Consider the following 20,000-nt stretch of genomic DNA (forward strand, 5'->3'; position numbering starts at 1 on the left):
CTTAATGAAGACATATCAATCACGTTACACGGTGTTAGCTGTGAATCAAAGAAATTAAATGACAATTTTTTTTAAATCATCAGTTTTGTATAAGAAGTGACGTCTGCTCCTTCCATAATTATATTTGTTACCCATTAACTCAAAATGGCGTTATCTTAGAGTGAGGCTGATAACTCATTTCATAGGCAAAAATACGAAAGTTTATTTAAATTTATATGCCAATGCTGTCTTAATTAAGGGAAGAAACAGATTCTCAAAGTCACAAAATCTAAAATTCTCATTTTGTGTCATTTTTACATTAAAAATCACTTTTTCTTTTAACATGGTTCACCCCGACATAATACCTTTAACGATCGGTCAAATTTAATTACAGTGTGGTTGATGGTTTTTTTTTTTTTTTTTTTGTAAGGTTGCTGTGAGGTACACATTCCTCAAGATCATCATCACCACTGGTACCTATAGGCAGAATCGGGTAAGTTCGCCGACGGGGAAATTCGCCGCGACCCTCCACCCCCAAGAAATAATGCTTGGTGAACATTTATCCTTACACCCCTCACGTTGGAATAGTCCATATTCAAAAGACAAGATGTGAATGTACGTATTGCTTCAGTTTGAAGGAAGCAAATGAGAAATCTTTAAGAGTTATAGCACTTCAAAATGACATGTAGTAATCAAGATGTTGTGACATCCTTGACTTTTTTATTGTAACGGCAACCCTACACTAACGTTCCCCTAGTTTGTGCAGTTGAATGTGAAGGCCCTGGTCACAAAATCAATGTTGTATTGACTTTGTGGTCATCCATATCCATTTTATTTTCATTATCAGTGTATATTATCATCAGAAAAATATTTCTAAAAATTGTAACACAATATTTCAAAAATCTATAGTTTCGGGTAAATTCACCGGTACTCTCGGGTAAATTCGCCGCACATCACTATCATCATACTATAATTATTCCAAAGACGATTTTAGTGTGCAATAGACGCTGTGCGTTAGCACTAAAATATAACTAAGTTAAGAAAAGTAAATAATAAATATGTAAGTGGGTTTAATAACCACAAATCAGTCGACTCGGGTATGGATGGGCAGCAGGCTATGATCTTGTGATTGGCATTGTAATGTATCCACAGGAAGGCACTTTACATACATCATTACACTCGATTCAAGTGCCAGTAAATATGTGTTAATATTGCAGTATTGGATAATGTAGAGAGATTTGAGGACAAGAGAGTTTAAGAAATGGAAATTGTTCCTCATATTGTCTTGTAGGGAGAAAAACTAAGTACAAAATCTGGCGGCGAAGTTACCCGCCAGTGGCGGCGAAGTTCCCCGACGTGCGGCGAATGTACCCGACAACAGTGGCAGTTTTAAAAGGACTTTTGTGAATAAAATACAATATAAATCTACGTTAACACTTCACAAAAAAATAATTGATTGGCCAGGTAAACTTATTGTCAGTGTTTGGATTGCCCAATTGGCAAATTGGCCTCCCACGGCAGCCAGAAGTGAGACAGTGAAAAAACGGCGAAATTACCCGATTTTACCATACTGAACACACACTGCCTCGGTGAATATTTCTAACTCTTTTATTGTTGGAGTACAATAACATTCGAAGCTTTTCGTCTTTAGAAGTTCATAGTTCACAGGTCACTTGAGTTCACTCACTATTTTCGCAAAATTCAAAATGGCGGCAACCGTGAATGGAGTTTTGAAGAAATCTCTTCAGGAAAGTATAAAGGAAAGCAAACTTTTGGTGGTTGGAGCCGGAGGCATTGGCTGTGAACTCCTTAAAAACCTTGTTTTAACCGGCTTTACCAATATTGAAGTTGTAAGACCTCCTATATTTTACAATGTACTCTCTCTCTCTCTCTCCAACTCTCTCTCTCTCTCTCACTCTCTCTCTCTCTCTCTCTCTCTCCAACTCTCTCTCTCTCTCTCTCCAACTCTCTCTCTCTCTCTCTCTCTCCAACTCTCTCTCTCTCTCTCTTTCACTATCACACACACACACTTTCTCTCCTTTCCTTCAGAATACTTGGCTATGAAAATGAAAGTCTGATATAGAGAGGTGGGCCTTTGGCCGACCAACCTCCGCTGCACGTCCAACTCGCCTTGAGCATGCATTCACGTAAAATATAAAGATTTTTTTAAAAAACCTACCTCTGTTTCAAAAACAAGCATCTTTCAACTTTCTAAGAAACATTTTGATTTTTCAGAACTTTAGTTCGTTAAAAAAATACCGGCCAATCTGACCCGTTGAGTCGAATGAAAACGAAATTTTGTTTTTACACGGTTCAAAGGAAATGCCGTAAATAAGCTTTCATGGACTTCCTGTGTTGTTTTTTACAGTGTCACGTGACCGTTTTGAGAAATTTGTCGTCTGCTACAAATAATTAGACCGGTAGGGGGTAGATATTTTCGTTGGAGCAGAGAAAAAGTATTATTTCTTGTACTTGTAGAGAGGCCTAGGGTCCACCAGCAGTCAAGTTGATTGAATGAAAGAAAAAAGGCCTTTTTTATCCGCCGCCACCACCACCTTGAAAGAGGGGGGGGGGGGTGCTTGCCGACGAGAGGGAGACGTAGAGCATCTCAAGGATGCTGGCAGTTGCAGTTGCAGGTGTTCTTAACCCCTTAACAGCGAAGCTAATTTTTTGCTTTTAGATAATAGTTTGCTTTTATCTTTATTATTGTTAACGGGGAATACAGCGTTTCCACCAAGAGAACAGTCAGACTATCGCAACTCGGACTTCAATTGTCTATAATCGTTTTGCCGTTACTTGTCTTTTGATGATAGAAGATTTGGTGTTAGGTCAAAGATCGAATTTCGCCGCTAAAAGGTTGCATTGCTACTGGATTTGCTCTCCCCCCCCCCCCCCCCCCCCCCCCCACCTTTTTTTTCTTCTTTTTTTTCACCTTAGTATTGTTGATTGCTATTTCCTTTTTTATGATTAGCAAGTGCCGTAGGAGTCTCACAGGATGCAGGAGTACTGCAATTAACCCTTTGCCAGTGACACTGATTTTTTTTGTTTTCAAATAATAGTCTTCATTTATATTATTTTTTAACGCAGAAAAAAAAAAACGTTTCCACCATAAGAGCAGTAAGAATATTGATAAAAAGCGCTTTGAGCACGTTGGGTGGATATTGCCCTCTATAAAAGCTCAAATTCTTAAATTGTAATTTGTTTTTTGTCTTTTGATGAAAACGGTAAGATTTTATTTTTGGTCCAAGTAAGATTGATATTCGCCTTTAAAAGGTTAAGTTGTTTTGTTTTTTCAGGTTTTTTTGTTTTGTTTTTCAAATGCGGATACGCTGCTTCTTCCTTTTTTTTTTTTTTCCTCAACTGGCAAGCTATCGCTGTACTTACCCTCATGGCTTGCACACACAAAAGGATACATCTAGGTCACAAAACCTTACATCCAGGTCACAAAATCAGACAACTAGGTCACACATCAAGACATCTCTGTTTCTTTGTTCCAAGATAGCAAAACAAACCAGACGTCTTGGAGTTCGAAAGAGCTTTCCATAAAATATTTGGTATTTGCTAGACCCCCAGAAACCAATTCCCTATACAGCTCTTGTGCACGGTTACTTATGACCTTGATTTCTTTCGTACCCACCCCCAAAATCCCACTTATAGTGTGTTATAAGCAGAACATAATAAATAGCTGGGCTGCCACATGCGTGACTAAATTGGCCAAAGAGAGAATCTATACTTTGGCATTAGACACCAATTACCTGATGTCTTGGTTTTTAATCCTAGCCTAGTGAGAGAGAGAAAAAACAAAACAATCATACATGTATCTGCAAACAGCAGAACGTTTTCATTTTACATTGAGATGGGAAGGGGAAGGGATAAGACTATGATAAGAAAGAAAGAGAGGAGAGAGAGAAGAAAGAGAGAGAGAGATGGGGGGGGGGATGGGGGGATAGTAAGGGGGAATGGGAAAAGATGAAAGAAACAACGGGTTGCCTGATGACGTAAATCAAAGGAATGTTACAGCAGTGTTCACGGAGCGTACTTCGTGAAATTTTAACCTTTTACAGTGACACAGATTTTTTTCTGCAGATTGCTTATGCGGAATAAATCGTTTCACAAAGAGAGCAGTAGTAAGAGTATATTTAGACTCGGGCTTCAATTAAACTATAAATCCCAAAGCTTGTCTTTTAATGATAACATTAAGACTAGATCTGGAGTTTGGGGAGTGTAGTGTAAGATCGAATCTCGCCATTAATGGTTAAAATTGTTTTGATTTTTAAAAAAATAACTCTCACACACATACACACACACACACACACACGAGCGCGTGCGGTCACGACAGCGAGGACCATCTATTGCTTGTGTTGCAACGGTAAACCAGTTTACGTGTACGTAGATCCTGAGGCTAGATGCCCTGTTACCGTGTACGTAGGCACTCCCAAAAAAAAAAAAAAAAGAAAGAGACACACACACGCACAAACACACACACACACACACAGTCTCGTATCCGCTACGAACTAATTTTGCGCACCAATTTTTACTGCACTAATGCACCAAATTGCATACCTATCTAGGGACACTAAAAAACCTGGGGCGGCACCTTGATAACGGAAACGAAACCCACACGATTTCGCGAGGAATGAATCATGAAAAAAATTAGGATATAATTTCAACACAACTTTTGAAATTCATCAAGGATTGTCCAGTACCGAATGTTTTTTGATAGAAAACAAATGCATCTTCAAATCTAAACTGCTTTTGACGGTAAGCGGTAAGTTTTTTATTTATTTTTCTGTCCAAACAAATGATTTGTCCTGGTATAGAAGCTAAGTATTGGTAACACCGGCTCACCTCTCTAGGTACTTATTATATATTATATTGTCATTGTCTTTGTCTTTTGGCGTCCTTTTCTATTCTGTGACTGTGATGACTATTTCAGACACTGTCTGGCAATAATGATGAACGGTTATACTTATACTCAGGCCCTTTTTTGAAACTCGGTTCTTTTAAACATTTATCCGAATTCCAGAATATGTAAAGTTTAGTACCCAACATGGATCATAGATGAATTAAGGAGAGGCCTTCCGAAAGCTCCTAATACCTACTCATGCATGCCTCATGCGGTGGAAAACCAAAACAATGGTCGTATAAGGAAAGTTTAAACTTTCACTAATCATCTATCAAGGTTTGTTCTAGAGTTTTTTAAATGCTACTGCTACTATATATTAACAAATTGAATAAACAAATGCACGACAAAAGATCCACGATGAAAATACAAATTGAAAGAAATGCTAGCACGAAGAGCTTTCGGAAGGCCCCTCGAAATTAGTAAAGTTTTTAAAATTAGAGTATTATGCCATTAGTTCCAGTTACTCTTAATTACTTGCCTTTTGTTTCACCATTAATTCAGAAAAGTGAGTGGAGCAGGCACTTATGTTGGTAACAACAAGATATGAAGTGAATAGAAAAGTGCCAGAAGACAATAGAGAATAAAAAATTTTTCGCGCCAACATAAGTGCCTGCTCCACTCACTTTTCTGAATTAAAAAATTCACCCCATACACCGGAGCATACTCAATGTCTCAATCGTTTCTATGTTATATGTTTGTGTTGAGAATATTGGCTTTTAAGCTTAACTGCTGGTCAAAATTATTCGCGATGGTGGTGTACGAACGAATCAGCGGTCTCAAGAAGTGGGTGAGAGAGGGATCTAGTAATGACTTTGGGTTTGAAACGAATATTTTTGTGTTCGTGGATAGCTCACACGGTAGAGCCACGCTCTCACCTGCCAGGCGGAGTTGTCATACCAATAAGGTCGCAGGTTCAAACCCCACCACCGCCGCGAAAAATTTTTTATTCTCTATTGTCTTCTGGCACTTTTCTATTCACTTCATATCTTGTTGTTACCAACATAAGTGCCTGCTCCACTCACTTTTCTGAATTAAAAAATTCACCCCATACACCGGAGCATACTCAATGTCTCAATCGTTTCTATGTTATATGTTTGTGTTGAGAATATTGGCTTTTAAGCTTAACTGCTGGTCAAAATTATTCGCGATGGTGGTGTACGAACGAATCAGCGGTCTCAAGAAGTGGGTGAGAGAGGGATCTAGTAATGACTTTGGGTTTGAAACGAATATTTTTGTGTTCGTGGATAGCTCACACGGTAGAGCCACGCTCTCACCTGCCAGGCGGAGTTGTCGTACCAATAAGGTCGCAGGTTCAAACCCCACCACCGCCGCGAAAAAATTTTTATTCTCTATTGTCTTCTGGCACTTTTCTATTCACTTCATATCTTGTTGTTACCAACATAAGTGCCTGCTCCACTCACTTTTCTGAATTAAAAAATTCACCCCATACACCGGAGCATACTCAATGTCTCAATCGTTTCTATGTTATATGTTTGTGTTGAGAATATTGGCTTTTAAGCTTAACTGCTGGTCAAAATTATTCGCGATGGTGGTGTACGAACGAATCAGCGGTCTCAAGAAGTGGGTGAGAGAGGGATCTAGTAATGACTTTGGGTTTGAAACGAATATTTTTGTGTTCGTGGATAGCTCACACGGTAGAGCCACGCTCTCACCTGCCAGGCGGAGTTGTCGTACCAATAAGGTCGCAGGTTCAAACCCCACCACCGCCGCGAAAAAATTTTTATTCTCTATTGTCTTCTGGCACTTTTCTATTCACTTCATATCTTGTTATATACACACAATATGCGTCAACATTCATGTGGGTGTCATGGCCGAATGGTCAAGTCGTCTGCCTTAGAAGTAGAAGGTTTGTCAGAATCAACTTTGTTTGTTCGAATCCTGGATCTGCCACTTTTTTATTTTTATTTTTGTCTTCTTTTTACCGAGCTTTTCAAATGATAAATGCCCCTTTAATTTGAGATTCTGTAGGAGCAATTACTTTGGTGATTGGGGTAATTACTACAAATTTATTTCCTCAGGTTGATTTGGATACCATTGATGTCAGTAACCTAAACAGACAATTCCTGTTTAGAAAAGAACACGTTGGTAAAGCCAAAGCACAGGTAATTTTATGTTTTGATTAAGCTTGTGCTAGATACAGGATTGTTATCATTACCTCTTTTTAAGCTTATAATTTAACAACTAAATCAGTGACTGCACCTAAACCTTTACCACAAGGTTGACAATTTTCCGTACAGTTACGGAATTCAGTGTGTTATAAACCTCTAGTATATATTTTCCAATCTCTTGCTGTAAGTACATAATGTCTTTTTATTTGAGTTCAGCACTCAGAAAGGGGTTGGTCTATGTGTTTACATAAAAGTTCAGTTAATTTTTGCCTCCTTGAATTGACATCCCTATTACCAGAATGACTGATAAATGAGTTACTAATTTTTGGGTTTAATCATCATATTACTACCATACACACTACAAAGTATTCTTGTGTTATAACATGAAGAAAAAATGATGTACCATCAACTTGCTCTTCCTTTATTTATTTTCTTTTTTTGAAGACGTATCCATCTGTATTGATTTTACTTATCTTTTTAAATTTGCCTTTTCCTCATACATCAATTGGTTTCCACACAGGTTGCTAAAGAGAGTGCCTTAAGATTCAATCCAAATGCCAACATTGTTAGCCACCATGACAGCATTTTTAAGTATGTATTCATTTGCACTTCTTTCTTTTTTTCTTTTTTTTTTTTTTTCCCTTTCAGGATTCACAGTCAATCTTCAATGATAAAATATTTTAAAATTTGTGAATTTGAAATAAGACATCCTGCCCCAAATAGAGATAAATTTGATTTCACAAAGCTGTGTCAAAGGTCACAATTGAGAACCTATTCCACCTGCTATTCTTTTGGTAGTTTTCTGAGGTTCTTTATTATTTTTCAACTTTCAAGTGGGAAAAAAAAAAGATGAAAATTCATTCACTACTATAAGTTTTTTCAAATCATCGAATACCTTAGTAATTTTGTTGGTGAATATTTATTTCCTTACAAAAACAGATTTTTGTCAATTTTTAAAAAATTAATGTTAATGTCTGAATTTTTACCAAAAGTTTTGAGAAAAGTTGATCATCTTTATGGTACTTTTCTCTTCTTTGGATCTGATTACCAGTTTGAACTACACTGTTCTGTGATATAAATCTGACATGCAATGCATGCAAAATTATTCCTCTGATTATTCCATTTTGTCTCCATTATTACTTTAATGACTGCAGCCTACGTTGTTTAATGGGAACAGCACCATTACAAAGAAATCATTCTAAATAAATTGTGTATTAATCATCCGCTTCCATGGATATCCTTTATAACTGGAATGACTAATCAAAACTACACTACACACTCTGATTAACCAGCAGAAATTATATATGAAAAATTAATGAAAATAATTCTACCATAGACAGATCCTTCCAATTAAGCATCATTCCAATTATCAACTTTAGTTGAATCATTTTAGTTTGCCTTGTTTTTATGACTGCAAAAACTGACTGTTTAAAAATCTTTATTTCTTATGCTCTATTAATTTTCGAATGCTAATAGCAAACAGCTATTATCATTTCTCGTCTCTATTTTGTTTTGTTTTTTTCCCCCTTATAGCCCTGAGTTTGGATTGGACTTCTATCAACAATTCACCCTGGTGCTGAATGCTTTGGATAACAATGGTAATTATTGATTTTGACTTTGCCATTTCTAAACCTCAGCCTGCTGAAATAAGAGAGTTTATTAAAATTTTGTTTGGCCTCCTTTTGCAGCTTTATTTTGTTTGATTAGTGGGTCTTTTGGTATTATTATTATATTTTTTTTTTCTGACTCCCCTATCCATGCAGCAATGATTGAAGAATCGGGTCTCTGATATTTGAAAATGGACAAAGTACTTTGCAATAGAGTTGCATGAATATATTCCTTTTAGTTATCAATTGTTGCCATCTGATTCACTGATTGGAAGGACAAAGGGGGGTGGGGGGGGGGTGTTGTTCGGTGAACATTTTATAATGAGTAAATTAATGCAGAATTATTCATTAATTTTAGTTTTGAAGCGTTACTATTTGTTGTTGCATTGTGCGAGAATGTCACGTTTTGTTTGAAGGGTGAAGCGACCAAATTGATAAGATATTGTTGTCTAAACCAGAGTATGAGCCCAGCTATTTTTAATTCTTTGAAAGGTTTTTCTTTTTCTTGAGCAAGAAATTCTTTTCTTTCTTTGTAGCATTGTTCAGCATCCCATGCTAGTTATATTATTTTTTGGGCACATTATAAATGAAAATTGTATTATTATACAGTGCTGATTGTTTTCCGTGGTTCCACAGAAATCAGCAATTTTGGAGTTAGAAGAGGAATTTCTTCCTTTTAAAAAATTACATTTCTCCCAATCAAATGTACTGGCAGTGAGAGACTTGATGTGTGGTAGAACAAAAAGATGCATTTTTTTCGAGCAGTTAGCTAGGGTATCAACAATAATTTATCATCTCAATTGCTCTAAAAGTAGGGCTTAGAGGCAATCATTCAAAATTTTCCTCCTTTTCACTATTTGTCACTATCAGCGCTTGCTATAAGAACACAGGTTTTGCAATTAATGCGGGCATCTATAACTAACAATTTATAAAGAAGTGCATTTAGCCTGTCTCTTACCTCTGGTGGTTTTTGTGAAAGACATTTTATTATGTACAAATTTTTTATTTGATGATATCAATATTTAATCTCACTTTTTACTTTTGTTAAATTTTGTGTTGCTCAGTCAATGATTCTTTTTTCAAATATCTTAACAGCCGCGCGTAATCACGTGAATAGGATGTGTTTGGCTGCAGACATTCCACTAGTGGAGAGTGGCACAGCTGGCTATTTAGGACAAGTCTCTGTCATAAAAAAGGTGAAGGTTTGATATTGGTGTCTATCAATTTAATATAATGTCGTTAATTGGGTAAGGTATGAGGTGTCACAGTGAATTAACTCAATGCTCTTATATGTGATGGTGCGCGACAGTTCGTTCCGGGAGTTTCATCTGGTTGAACTGAGAAAACAGCCTTTATTATATCTGAAAAGTGACTAAAGAAAGTTAAAATGCTCTTTTTCGATTTTTGCCTTTTTAATTTATTTTTTTTATCATAAAATCATACTTTTTGTCATTAAAAACTGTCTTGAAGTAGATAAAATTAATTTGTAAAGAGGGTATACCCTGGTTTCACCCTTTGAAAGAGGGATCATTTTGACAACTCATTTAAGATTGGCAAAAGACGCCAACCTAGTGACCTATTACTTTTTCTCAAAGAGGCACTCCATTCCTACCTTCACAATGCTATTTTTTAGCCCCTTGACGCCATCTTGTGGTCAAATTAGATCCTCAAAGAGGAAGTAAGTAGATGGATAGAGAGAACGAGTTGTGGGGGAGAAGGGGGTAGGAGGAGAGGTTGGGGATGGGGGGGATGGAGGCTGATGATGAAAATGAAAGGAAAAAAACGAGTGGGTGAAGAACCTTTCCTCTCTGGCTGCAAAAATCTGATAACACCTCGCCAATACATTCAAGTTTATACATATCGATTGAATGAGATAAATAATTGTTGAGCTGACACTATTTTCATTCTATTATTTCAAGTTTGTTTGAAGTGTTAGATTATCTAACTGACTCACAGCCTTTTGCTTTGCAGTCAATCGACCTTAATGCCTTGGCTACATTCACCAGTTGAATTGTGAAGGCTTTCCAGGATTACAGATCTTGTGAAATTTCACATTTAGCTTTAAATAAACCTTACACCGTTGAAAGGGATAAAAGTATCTGTGCTGTTTGTTTTGTTGTTTTGTCTTTGTCACTCGAGAGTGTTTGTTTTGTCGTTTTGTTTTTGTCACTCAAGAGTCAATTCACAAAAATATCGTCATTAATAAAATGAGTACTGTGTAAAAACTGATGGAGAGAATTTAAAATAAATTGACACAGCATACCACCTTTCATTATGAAAGCTTAAATATAGCATGATGCTGTTATCATGTGTGAAAAATCTTTGTGTGCAAATTTCTCTGAATTTTGGATCGGAGATTTGCAGGAATCTCTCAATTTCAATCTTGTATAACTTAACCAAAAATGATGGTACATCAATGAAAAAGGTATCAAATAAAGAGAAAAGAATGATCTATTCAGAAATATAAAGGTCAAAATGTACATTTCAGACTAAACCGTCGTGTGGCATCACATATGACTTGAAAGATACTGTTCATCTCCTTATAAAGAGTCCAAAGTTTTCAAATCTCAGTCCTGCGTGATTTTCCTTGAGACGGTTCAATTAAGAAATTTATAGATGGACAAATATTAATAAAGACGAAACTTATCAAAACCACCATTACCCACACTGCTGTTTATTTCTTCATAAAATCGGATCACTTAGTTATACTGCTGGAACCCAGCAAGTGACTGACAACAGCAGCTGCATGCTGTAAAATTGGCTACCTGGACGGGGATTCCCCTTTTTGAGCGTTAAGACGCAAAGTATTGCATTTTCATGATGTAATATAACACCATATCTAGATGACCACTTATATTACAATAATATTAACTTATGGAACAGACAGTACTACTTTCACTTGTTATGTTGGTTCTTTTTTCGTTTTATTGTGATTATTCTGATAGGTTTTATAAGCAATTTAAAATCCCTACTATTTTAAAATATTTTTGTTGTTGTGGGGACAATAAAAAATTCAAATCTTTAAAATCAGACGTTGGATTCCGAAACTAATTAATGATTTGTCCAGTCTTAATATTTTTACACAAAGTAAAACATTCATTTTCTGATTCAACACATTTTAACTTCGTTTTTAATGGTCATAAATGTAATGGGCTGGACATAATGTATGTTCTCTTCATTTGTATTTTTTATTGTATTTAAAAGATATGGAGATAAGTGGATTAAACAATTTAACACACTCCTAAAGAACATATAAAGCAATATATTGTGTGTGTAGGTTTTACTTGACTATTCCAAATAGAAACAAAACCACCATCATTACACCAAACAACAACACCATCACAGTGGCGTAGTAGATAATACAAGCAATGAATATGGCAGAAAAAGGCATTTCTCTCTCTCTCTCTCTCCTCTCTCTCTCTCTCTCTCTCTCTCTCCTCTCTCCTCTCTCTCTCTCTCTCTCCTCTCTCTCTCTCTCTCTCACTCTCACTCACTCTCTCTTTCTTTATTTTTCTCTCTCACACACACACATACATACACACATGCATACATACACACATACATCCTACATATACACACATACAAACGTAAAAGACAGGCTAAGAGAAATGCATCACATTCACACTACACCTAATTCATATCACTGACAACAACGATATAACATCAACAGTTAGTACAGCAGATAGTATTCCACAAAGGCAAGTTTGACTGAGTAAAAAAGAGGGGGAGTGGGGGGGGGGGGGGGGGGGGGTAGTACTCAAACATAGCCAAGATAGAGAAAATAACAGTGGCACCTCCTAGGAATTAACAGAATTCAGACATTATTCTCAATATAATGTACAAGTAGTGCAGCTGGTGAATAAAACCTTCCCACACCAATCAACAGAGACATGACTGAAACAAACCCATTCATTTCATATTTCTTAAATCAGTAACAGATGTGTCTTTAAGAACTATTATTGTAGGGCTACTTGCAGAGAGAGAGAGAGAGAGAGAGTGTGTTTATATATATATATATATATATATATATAATATATATATATATATATATATATATATATATATATATATATATATATATATATATATATTATATATATATTACGTTCCTGTACTACAATAAGTATGACTTCTTCACTCCTTTACCATATTCGTGGGAACTTTTAATGATAAAACTATAGAATTGGTGTAGTAAAGTGTTCCATGGTCAGTGGGGAGTCCAGGAAATGATTACGACATTGTTTACATTGTGTAACTGGTCCAAATTCATCACCCACGATAGCCTAGACATCTCATGGACTGCTAGATATTCCCAGTGAAATTTGATACCCCACCCCTTACATATTTGTTGAACTGAATTAACATTAGTGCAACAGAAAGTAGACGGTTTGTACTATGTACTATTGTGAATAATAATAAACTGCAACGTCTGATTGTTGTTGTAGGGATTCCAGAAACATTTGATTTAAACGATAAATGTAGTGAAAATGTGAGTCTACTTTGCTGTCTTCCTGAGAAAGAAATATACTGATGATATCTATGATATTTAGTCCACTGTGTGAGGGGGATTTCAATCTATAACATGAGTGATATAGATTTACATTTAAGATAATTGTGGCTTGGCTATGCCATTATTTATCAGACCAATTAGACTGCTCGCTTCACGGACTGCAGGCACGTGCCACACCAGAGCGCAGGTAAAGAGAAGGAGAGTAGTGACCTCTTGACCTAGCATCTCAACTAAGTGATCCGCTGGTAAACCACTGTGCCCAAAGGGCTGCATATATTCATTTGTGTCCGAGAGCTGACTTGATATATCCAAATACTGGGTGGGGTCCTTTGACCTTCCGTAGTGGGCAGGAGGCCACTTGTGTCTGTTATCCCCTAATGCAGTTGAGAAGAAATCTTTTAACATTATCAACGAAAAGAGGCATCCGCTGAGCGAAAAATTCCAACTTCTGCGCTCCGGAAGACGGTATCTAGAAGCAAAATGTAGGACAAATCGACATAAGACAACCTTCATTCCAACCGCCATAAAATTAATTAACAAATCTTTTGTGGAAAAATGAGACAACCAATGAAAATAACGAGAAGCAGTGTCGTGAATCATCATCATCGACATTGCCGCCGTCGTTATCATCATCATCATCATCATCATCATCATAAATCATCATCATTATCGTAGTCATCATCATCTTCATCATCATCATCATCATCTTCATCATCATCATCATCACAATCATTGCCATATTCTTCTTAATATAAGACACTATATTTATAATATGGTTATCTGCTGTCCCAGCAAATATATCGTATCGTTCTATCTGTCTGTCTGTGTGCCTAGTATGTATGTATGTATGTATGTATGTATGTATGTATGTATGTATGTATGTATGTATGAAGGCATGCATATACGATGATATGCTGGTTTGTAGTATGTATGTATGTATGTATGTATATATGTGTTTGTATGTACGCTCATTTCTTTTGTATACATGTGTAGAAACAATGTACAAGCGTGTATGTTCGTGTATGGCTGTGTCTGTATTTGTAAATGTGTTGATGTTCATACCATGAACCAAACTGAGCATTGTTTACCTCACATGAATTGCCTTTTATTTGGACAATAAAGATTATTATTATTATTATTATTATTATTATTATGTATCTATTTGATTTTATTTTCCTTATAAATCATCTCTGTTATGTATTTTATGTATTGTTTTGGATATATTCTGTAAACTTTTGAATGTATTCCTCTCTTGGTGGTATCCTGTGCTTATGTCAAGATGAGACTTTTAGGTGATCTCAAACTAGTGTGCTCTTGAAATCTACACCTGTTCCCTATTTGTCAGTCCCCTTATCTTACTTTTTTTTGGTACCATTATTTGTGATTCTAGATTTTTTTCACTATCCAATTTTCTTCCTTTTTTACTGGTGCTAAAATGACCTAAATGTACCGCAAGCGCCGTAAAACTCTTAGAAATAAAACAAACAAACATATCCATGTATGGTTTTAATTTGATTTGTCGCTAATCAACCATCCTATTGCTTTCTACTTCAGGGTGTCACAGAATGCTATGAATGCCAGCCCAAGGCCAGACAAAAGACTTTCCCAGGTTGCACTATTCGTAATACTCCATCAGAACCCATCCACTGTGTTGTATGGGCCAAACACTTGTTCAAGTAAGTATTTTTATCCTCATTGCTGATTGAATATGAATAAATAAATTGGTTTTAGTTTTAGCAGGTTGTAATGCATGATGTTAACATCAAGGAAATGGATAGCACTTTGTACCAAACACTCTTTCCTTATACAGCTGTGATGATTAGCTCATCTAAGCAAGTTAAGTGTGACCAAACAAGAATGTCAATTTTACAGGTTTTATTTTGAGATTAGATATTGCCTCATCAAAATCAAAGTAATACAAGAAATTTGATTCATTTCCAAAAAGGAAGTGCAACTTACTGATTTTGTCCGTTATTTTGAGTGCATTTCATATGTTAATATTGATAATGTGTCAAAGGGGTCAATAATTTTTTGAGTTTGCAACACTACATTTCAAACTTTTGTATGTGTGTATATGCATTAGAAGGGTTTTTGAGGTTCTTTATACACACATGTGCAAAAGTGACTTTACATTTTTCTACGCTAATTTACTACTGCTTAACAATGTATTAAGAGTCAAGAATTTTATATCACCTAAAAGACCAATTATTAAACCATGCCTTCTTAGTTATATTACAATCTGTCAAATCACTGTGGGGATGGTGAATATTTTTGTATGACAACTTGATATTTTGACTTCGGAAATCGTGCAAAGAAGAAATATAAAGAATGCTACGTGGACAATCATGAAAACACAAGTTTTTAAATTCTCAAAAAACCCTTTCTCTTTAACGTGCCCTGGTTGAAATAGCCATGTTGTCTTCTATTGTTTACAAGTTATCTGCTGTTTTAAACCAAAAAACTATTGTCTTTGTGAAATCATTTTGTTATTACTTTTATTTCAGTTGTTTTACTCTGAAAAACATCAAAACTGAGCCTCAAATAGAGAGCTCATCTTCTTGACCATATTCATGCAGACCTGCCGTTCATACCGATTAATCGGTATCATACCGATTTGCAAGACCTTTTGTTCGTATTTACCGATTTCCCGATTTACTTGCCGATCGTACCGATTTCCCGATCTGCATGCCGATCGTACCGATTTCACCAAGTGACCAAGGGCCCGCAGCCCTCCACCCCTCTCTTTTACGTTTACTTTGTGCTTTACGTTGCACGTTAAAATTTTCAAGTCTCGTGAACTTTGACCCGTCCCGCGATACCTCGATAGATCACATGACGTAGCGAGCCTCTTTGTGATGCCCTCACACAGATAGAAAACACACACTGCGCGTTATTTTGTTTTCATTTCCTTTGTGAAGCGACAGCGAGCTGTACTGGTAAACCACCGCGGTCCCTGGCTTCTGACTCGTTACCAAGTGCCACCATCTTTAAATAAGTTAGTAGTCCGATTGCCAGATTGGCGTTGTGCGTGCCATTTTGGTGTTGGGGAAAAATAGGGGGGGGGGGAGGTTGTGACGCTTTGGTTAGTTTGAGTGACAAGTGTCAAATTGTGACACTTGGGATCGACCAAAAAGGTAAGGAGGCTATTAAAGCCCAACCATTGGATAATTTTACGTCTCATACTGATTTTTTTCCCCAGATACTGATTTTTTTACAATGTCATACTGATTTCCTTTTTCGTGAAGTGGCAGGTCTGTTCATGCTAAATGGGCGGTAGCTGAGGTTGCACGGCTTTTCAATGTTAGAGCTACCTAGCAACAGCGAAAGGGCAAGTGATGGATCAAAGGCAGACGGGCTAACCCCGAGAAACAACAGCCTTGATGATCGAAAATTTGCTTGACACAGAATCAACCCCTCTTATGCCTCTGACATCGCTGTGGAAAACATTTCAAGTTGGACTATGATATAACTTTTGTCCAATTATATCTTTTAAAATTCAAATGAATTGATTCAAAACAAGTGTAAAGTGACTTTTGCACATGTGTGTATAATTGATATTGTTTTTGGCTTTATATTTCAGCCAGTTGTTTGGGGAAGAGGACCCTGACCAAGATGTGTCACCAGACACTGAGGACCCAGAGTTGACAGGTAAGTTGTGTTACTTTCCAAAGAATGAATTGGATTTTATTTGATATCCAACACGCCAATGTTTGAATTTTTTCTCAATTAACAAGACAATAATTTCTCATAGGTTATAATCACACCCAAACTATTGTCACTGAAGTAAGAGGCCTGCAATAAGGGTTTACTGAAACTTGATTTGCTTTGCTGTTACAGTTCTTTTGGATAAAAGCTTAATGTGTTAGGCAAAGTCATAAAAAGGTTAGGACTCGAGAAGAATTTTTATTGTTTTTTGTTTTTGTTTGTTTTTTTGGTCATTTTAGCTACCTTTACAAAACTTCTTATACCGTGGTATGTTTTGATGTGAATCTAAAAAATATTTAGCTATGTTGTTTGTATTTAATTTCCATTTTTATAATTGTGAAGCTGACGCTGGTCAGTCTGCAGTTCAGAAAGAGGCCAAAGATGATGCCATTGGAGGTATTGAGAGAAAATCCACTAGGGCTTGGGCAAGGGAGACTGGCTATGATCCTGAAAAGATCTTCAATAAGGTTGGTTGGTTGATTGACCCCTGGTCATCTCACATCGGTGACTTTTCAAATTTATTAACGGTACTGACCTCCAGTTTTTATAAATTAGTATGATGTTTTTTTTCTATGGATGTTTGAGAGAGGAGAGTTGATATGGTGGGGTTTTTTTTCACTGATGATCTCTTCTTCTTCTTCTTCTTCTTCTTCTTCTTCTCATTCCCACTCTTTTTTTTCTGAGGATGTATTGTGACTTCTATCATTCCTGTTTGCAGTTGTTCCGAGATGACATCAAATACTTACTGTCAATGGAGGCTCTATGGAAGAAGCGACGACCACCCACACCATTGGAAGTGGACAATCTGCCTGGAAAGAGTATGGACTAATTTTGAAGACATTTAGACGTGCCTTAGATTTTTGGCATTGATTAAATGCAATTGTCTATGATTTTCAATTGTGTGTCAAGTGACATATTTTTTTTTTATACTCATAGATTTAGGACCTTACACACATCTTGTTCATGTTGTCTGCAAGAAATTTACTAAAAAGTCTAATTTTTTGTTTTCCTTAAAATGTTATTTTCATTCATCAGATGACAAGATTAATGAGTCTGTGATGAGGGACCAGAGAGTCTGGTCTATCCAAGAATGCTATGACATCTTTGCCAAATGTCTGCATGCCTTAAAGGGAGATTTGGCTGGAAGAGGAGACGGAGGCATGTTGGTTTGGGATAAGGTATGTGCATCCACTTGTATTGAAATTGTGTATGACTAAGCAAGGCAGAAAGGAAAATATAAGAAAAAAATCAGCCCGACTGAACTGGGGATTGAACCCCAGCACTGCCGATTGATACAGAAATGTGCTCGCAGGGTTTTGTTTGCATATTATTGGAAGTTTGTGTCTTTTACTGTCTGCTTTGTTTGTACAGTACTCATCTTTTCAGATTTTATTTTGCACTGGTTGCTCCTTGACTTATTTTAAATGTCTATTAGACTAGTGATGTAGTCATAAGTCATTTTTCTTTGAGTTGGAAGCCCAATGTTTGAAGATATTTGGGATTTTTCTTCTGACTTCAGAAGGTATTGAATTGCTCATACGTTCTTATCATAGTCAGACTTGAAATGTAGGGGCCTCTTTTTATATATACACTTGCTGTATCAAAATGGATTGATATTAAACTAAAATTTTAAACCTTTTTTCCATATAATTCACTCAAATAGATCTATGTGTTGTTGAGTTGGGTTTTTTTAATGGCGTAGTTATGCACAATTTATTCAGAATTAAAACAGGACTTGTTTTATACTAATCTCAAACAAACATTTTAACTGAGAAAAAACTGTAATCATTTTGTTTGAATTGGTCTTGATTACTTATTTTATTAACCATATTATATTGTCCCATTGCAAATCCACCCCCTGTCACTGTTCCTATTATACGAAATTGCAAGTATACAGGGATTGCTAAATTATTTTTCATCTTTACATTTAAAATATCTGGATTATGAAAATGACTTATTTTTATGTTATGTATTCTCTTTGCAGGATGACTTTTATCCAATGGATTTTGTTGCCTGTGTCACAAACATACGAGCCCATATATTCAACATTCCTCTCAAAACACGATTCGAAGTCAAATGTAAGCATCACCCAGACGTGTCACTCATACACATTTCTGAGGAGTTAATATTTGTTTAATTCATATTTTTACCTCCAGAATTAGATTTTTTAAGAGTAGAATTGGTGAAATATTTTTGATTTATTCGTTGTTTAAAAAAAAAATAGTACCTAAACAGATAGGAGATTAGCCATAAAATTGTTATTGGAAGGTGGTCATTATGACATTCTTTTTAGTCATCATTATGTTTAGATTTTAGATTACTGCTTTTCAGGGGAGACAAAACGTAAACAGTTTTCTCGTTTTAACTTTCTCAGGTTCAACATGAATGGAGATAAATCAAATTTGTTAAATTGACCTTTTGTTGTGAACATGAGACACAGTTACTAGTATTCTAGTCACCCTTTATTGACAGAATTGATTTTTTTTTCTCACATTCTATTTTACCCCAGTTGTACTGGTACAATGAAGCCTAAAAGTTTTGGCTAAGAGAGTTGTATAATATGCGTCACTTGGTGAAAATGGAAAGATACCATGTGTAAAAGCATATGTCTTTCGGATCTGTTAGGCACATGGAGCCAGAGTTTATCCTGGTTTCTATAGCATGAATTGGACAATAGCAATTGCTTGCTACCCTTTGGATTGAACTCTTGTTTGTTGTGAAGTACTTTCTACCAGATCTAACAGACCAAGCTACCCAATCACTGCTGGGTGGACAAGGGGGGTCAGGAAAAAAATCTGTTCATCCGGGATCAATCTCAGTCCCTTTACATGTGAAGCAAGTGCTCTTCCAACGGAGCTATCGGGGCCCCACATATATGCATCATGTGTGGTTGGAGTGAAATGAACTCCAGTGGAAGAATAAATGCAAAAATCAGCAGATACTGTCATTTCTTTGCTTTTTTCTCCTTTATTTCACAGCTATGGCTGGTAACATCATACCTGCAATCGCAACAACGAATGCAATTGTGGCTGGACTCATTGTTATGGAGGCCATGAAGATATTGGCTGGTAACATCAAGAAATGTAAACAGGTGTGTATGTGTGTTATTGTTTTTTTTAATCTCAAACCTTTGCACTATTACAATAACTAACTGCTGCTCTTCC

The 20,000-nt window shown here is 36.2% G+C and overlaps 1 protein-coding gene across 1 annotated transcript in view; it reads left to right on the forward strand.

Annotated features, from left to right (window-relative positions):
• Positions 1-1,457: 1,457 nt before the first annotated feature.
• LOC144977150 (SUMO-activating enzyme subunit 2-like) overlaps positions 1,458-20,000 on the forward strand; it is a 32,498-nt gene continuing 13,955 nt past the window's right edge. The window contains exons 1-12 of the mRNA XM_078922011.1: positions 1,458-1,829; positions 6,925-7,008; positions 7,535-7,605; positions 8,548-8,612; positions 9,717-9,817; positions 14,686-14,807; positions 16,712-16,779; positions 17,179-17,303; positions 17,555-17,654; positions 17,872-18,014; positions 18,821-18,914; positions 19,815-19,927. Of these exons, the coding sequence (XP_078778137.1) occupies positions 1,686-1,829; positions 6,925-7,008; positions 7,535-7,605; positions 8,548-8,612; positions 9,717-9,817; positions 14,686-14,807; positions 16,712-16,779; positions 17,179-17,303; positions 17,555-17,654; positions 17,872-18,014; positions 18,821-18,914; positions 19,815-19,927 (1,230 nt within the window). The 5' untranslated portion in view covers positions 1,458-1,685. The remainder of the gene's footprint in view (positions 1,830-6,924; positions 7,009-7,534; positions 7,606-8,547; positions 8,613-9,716; positions 9,818-14,685; positions 14,808-16,711; positions 16,780-17,178; positions 17,304-17,554; positions 17,655-17,871; positions 18,015-18,820; positions 18,915-19,814; positions 19,928-20,000) is intronic.

This window comes from Berghia stephanieae, chromosome 7 (assembly GCF_034508935.2).
Source record: "Berghia stephanieae isolate SIO BIC M18660-M18661 chromosome 7, UCSD_Bste_1.3, whole genome shotgun sequence".
NCBI lineage: Eukaryota > Metazoa > Mollusca > Gastropoda > Nudibranchia > Aeolidiidae > Berghia > Berghia stephanieae.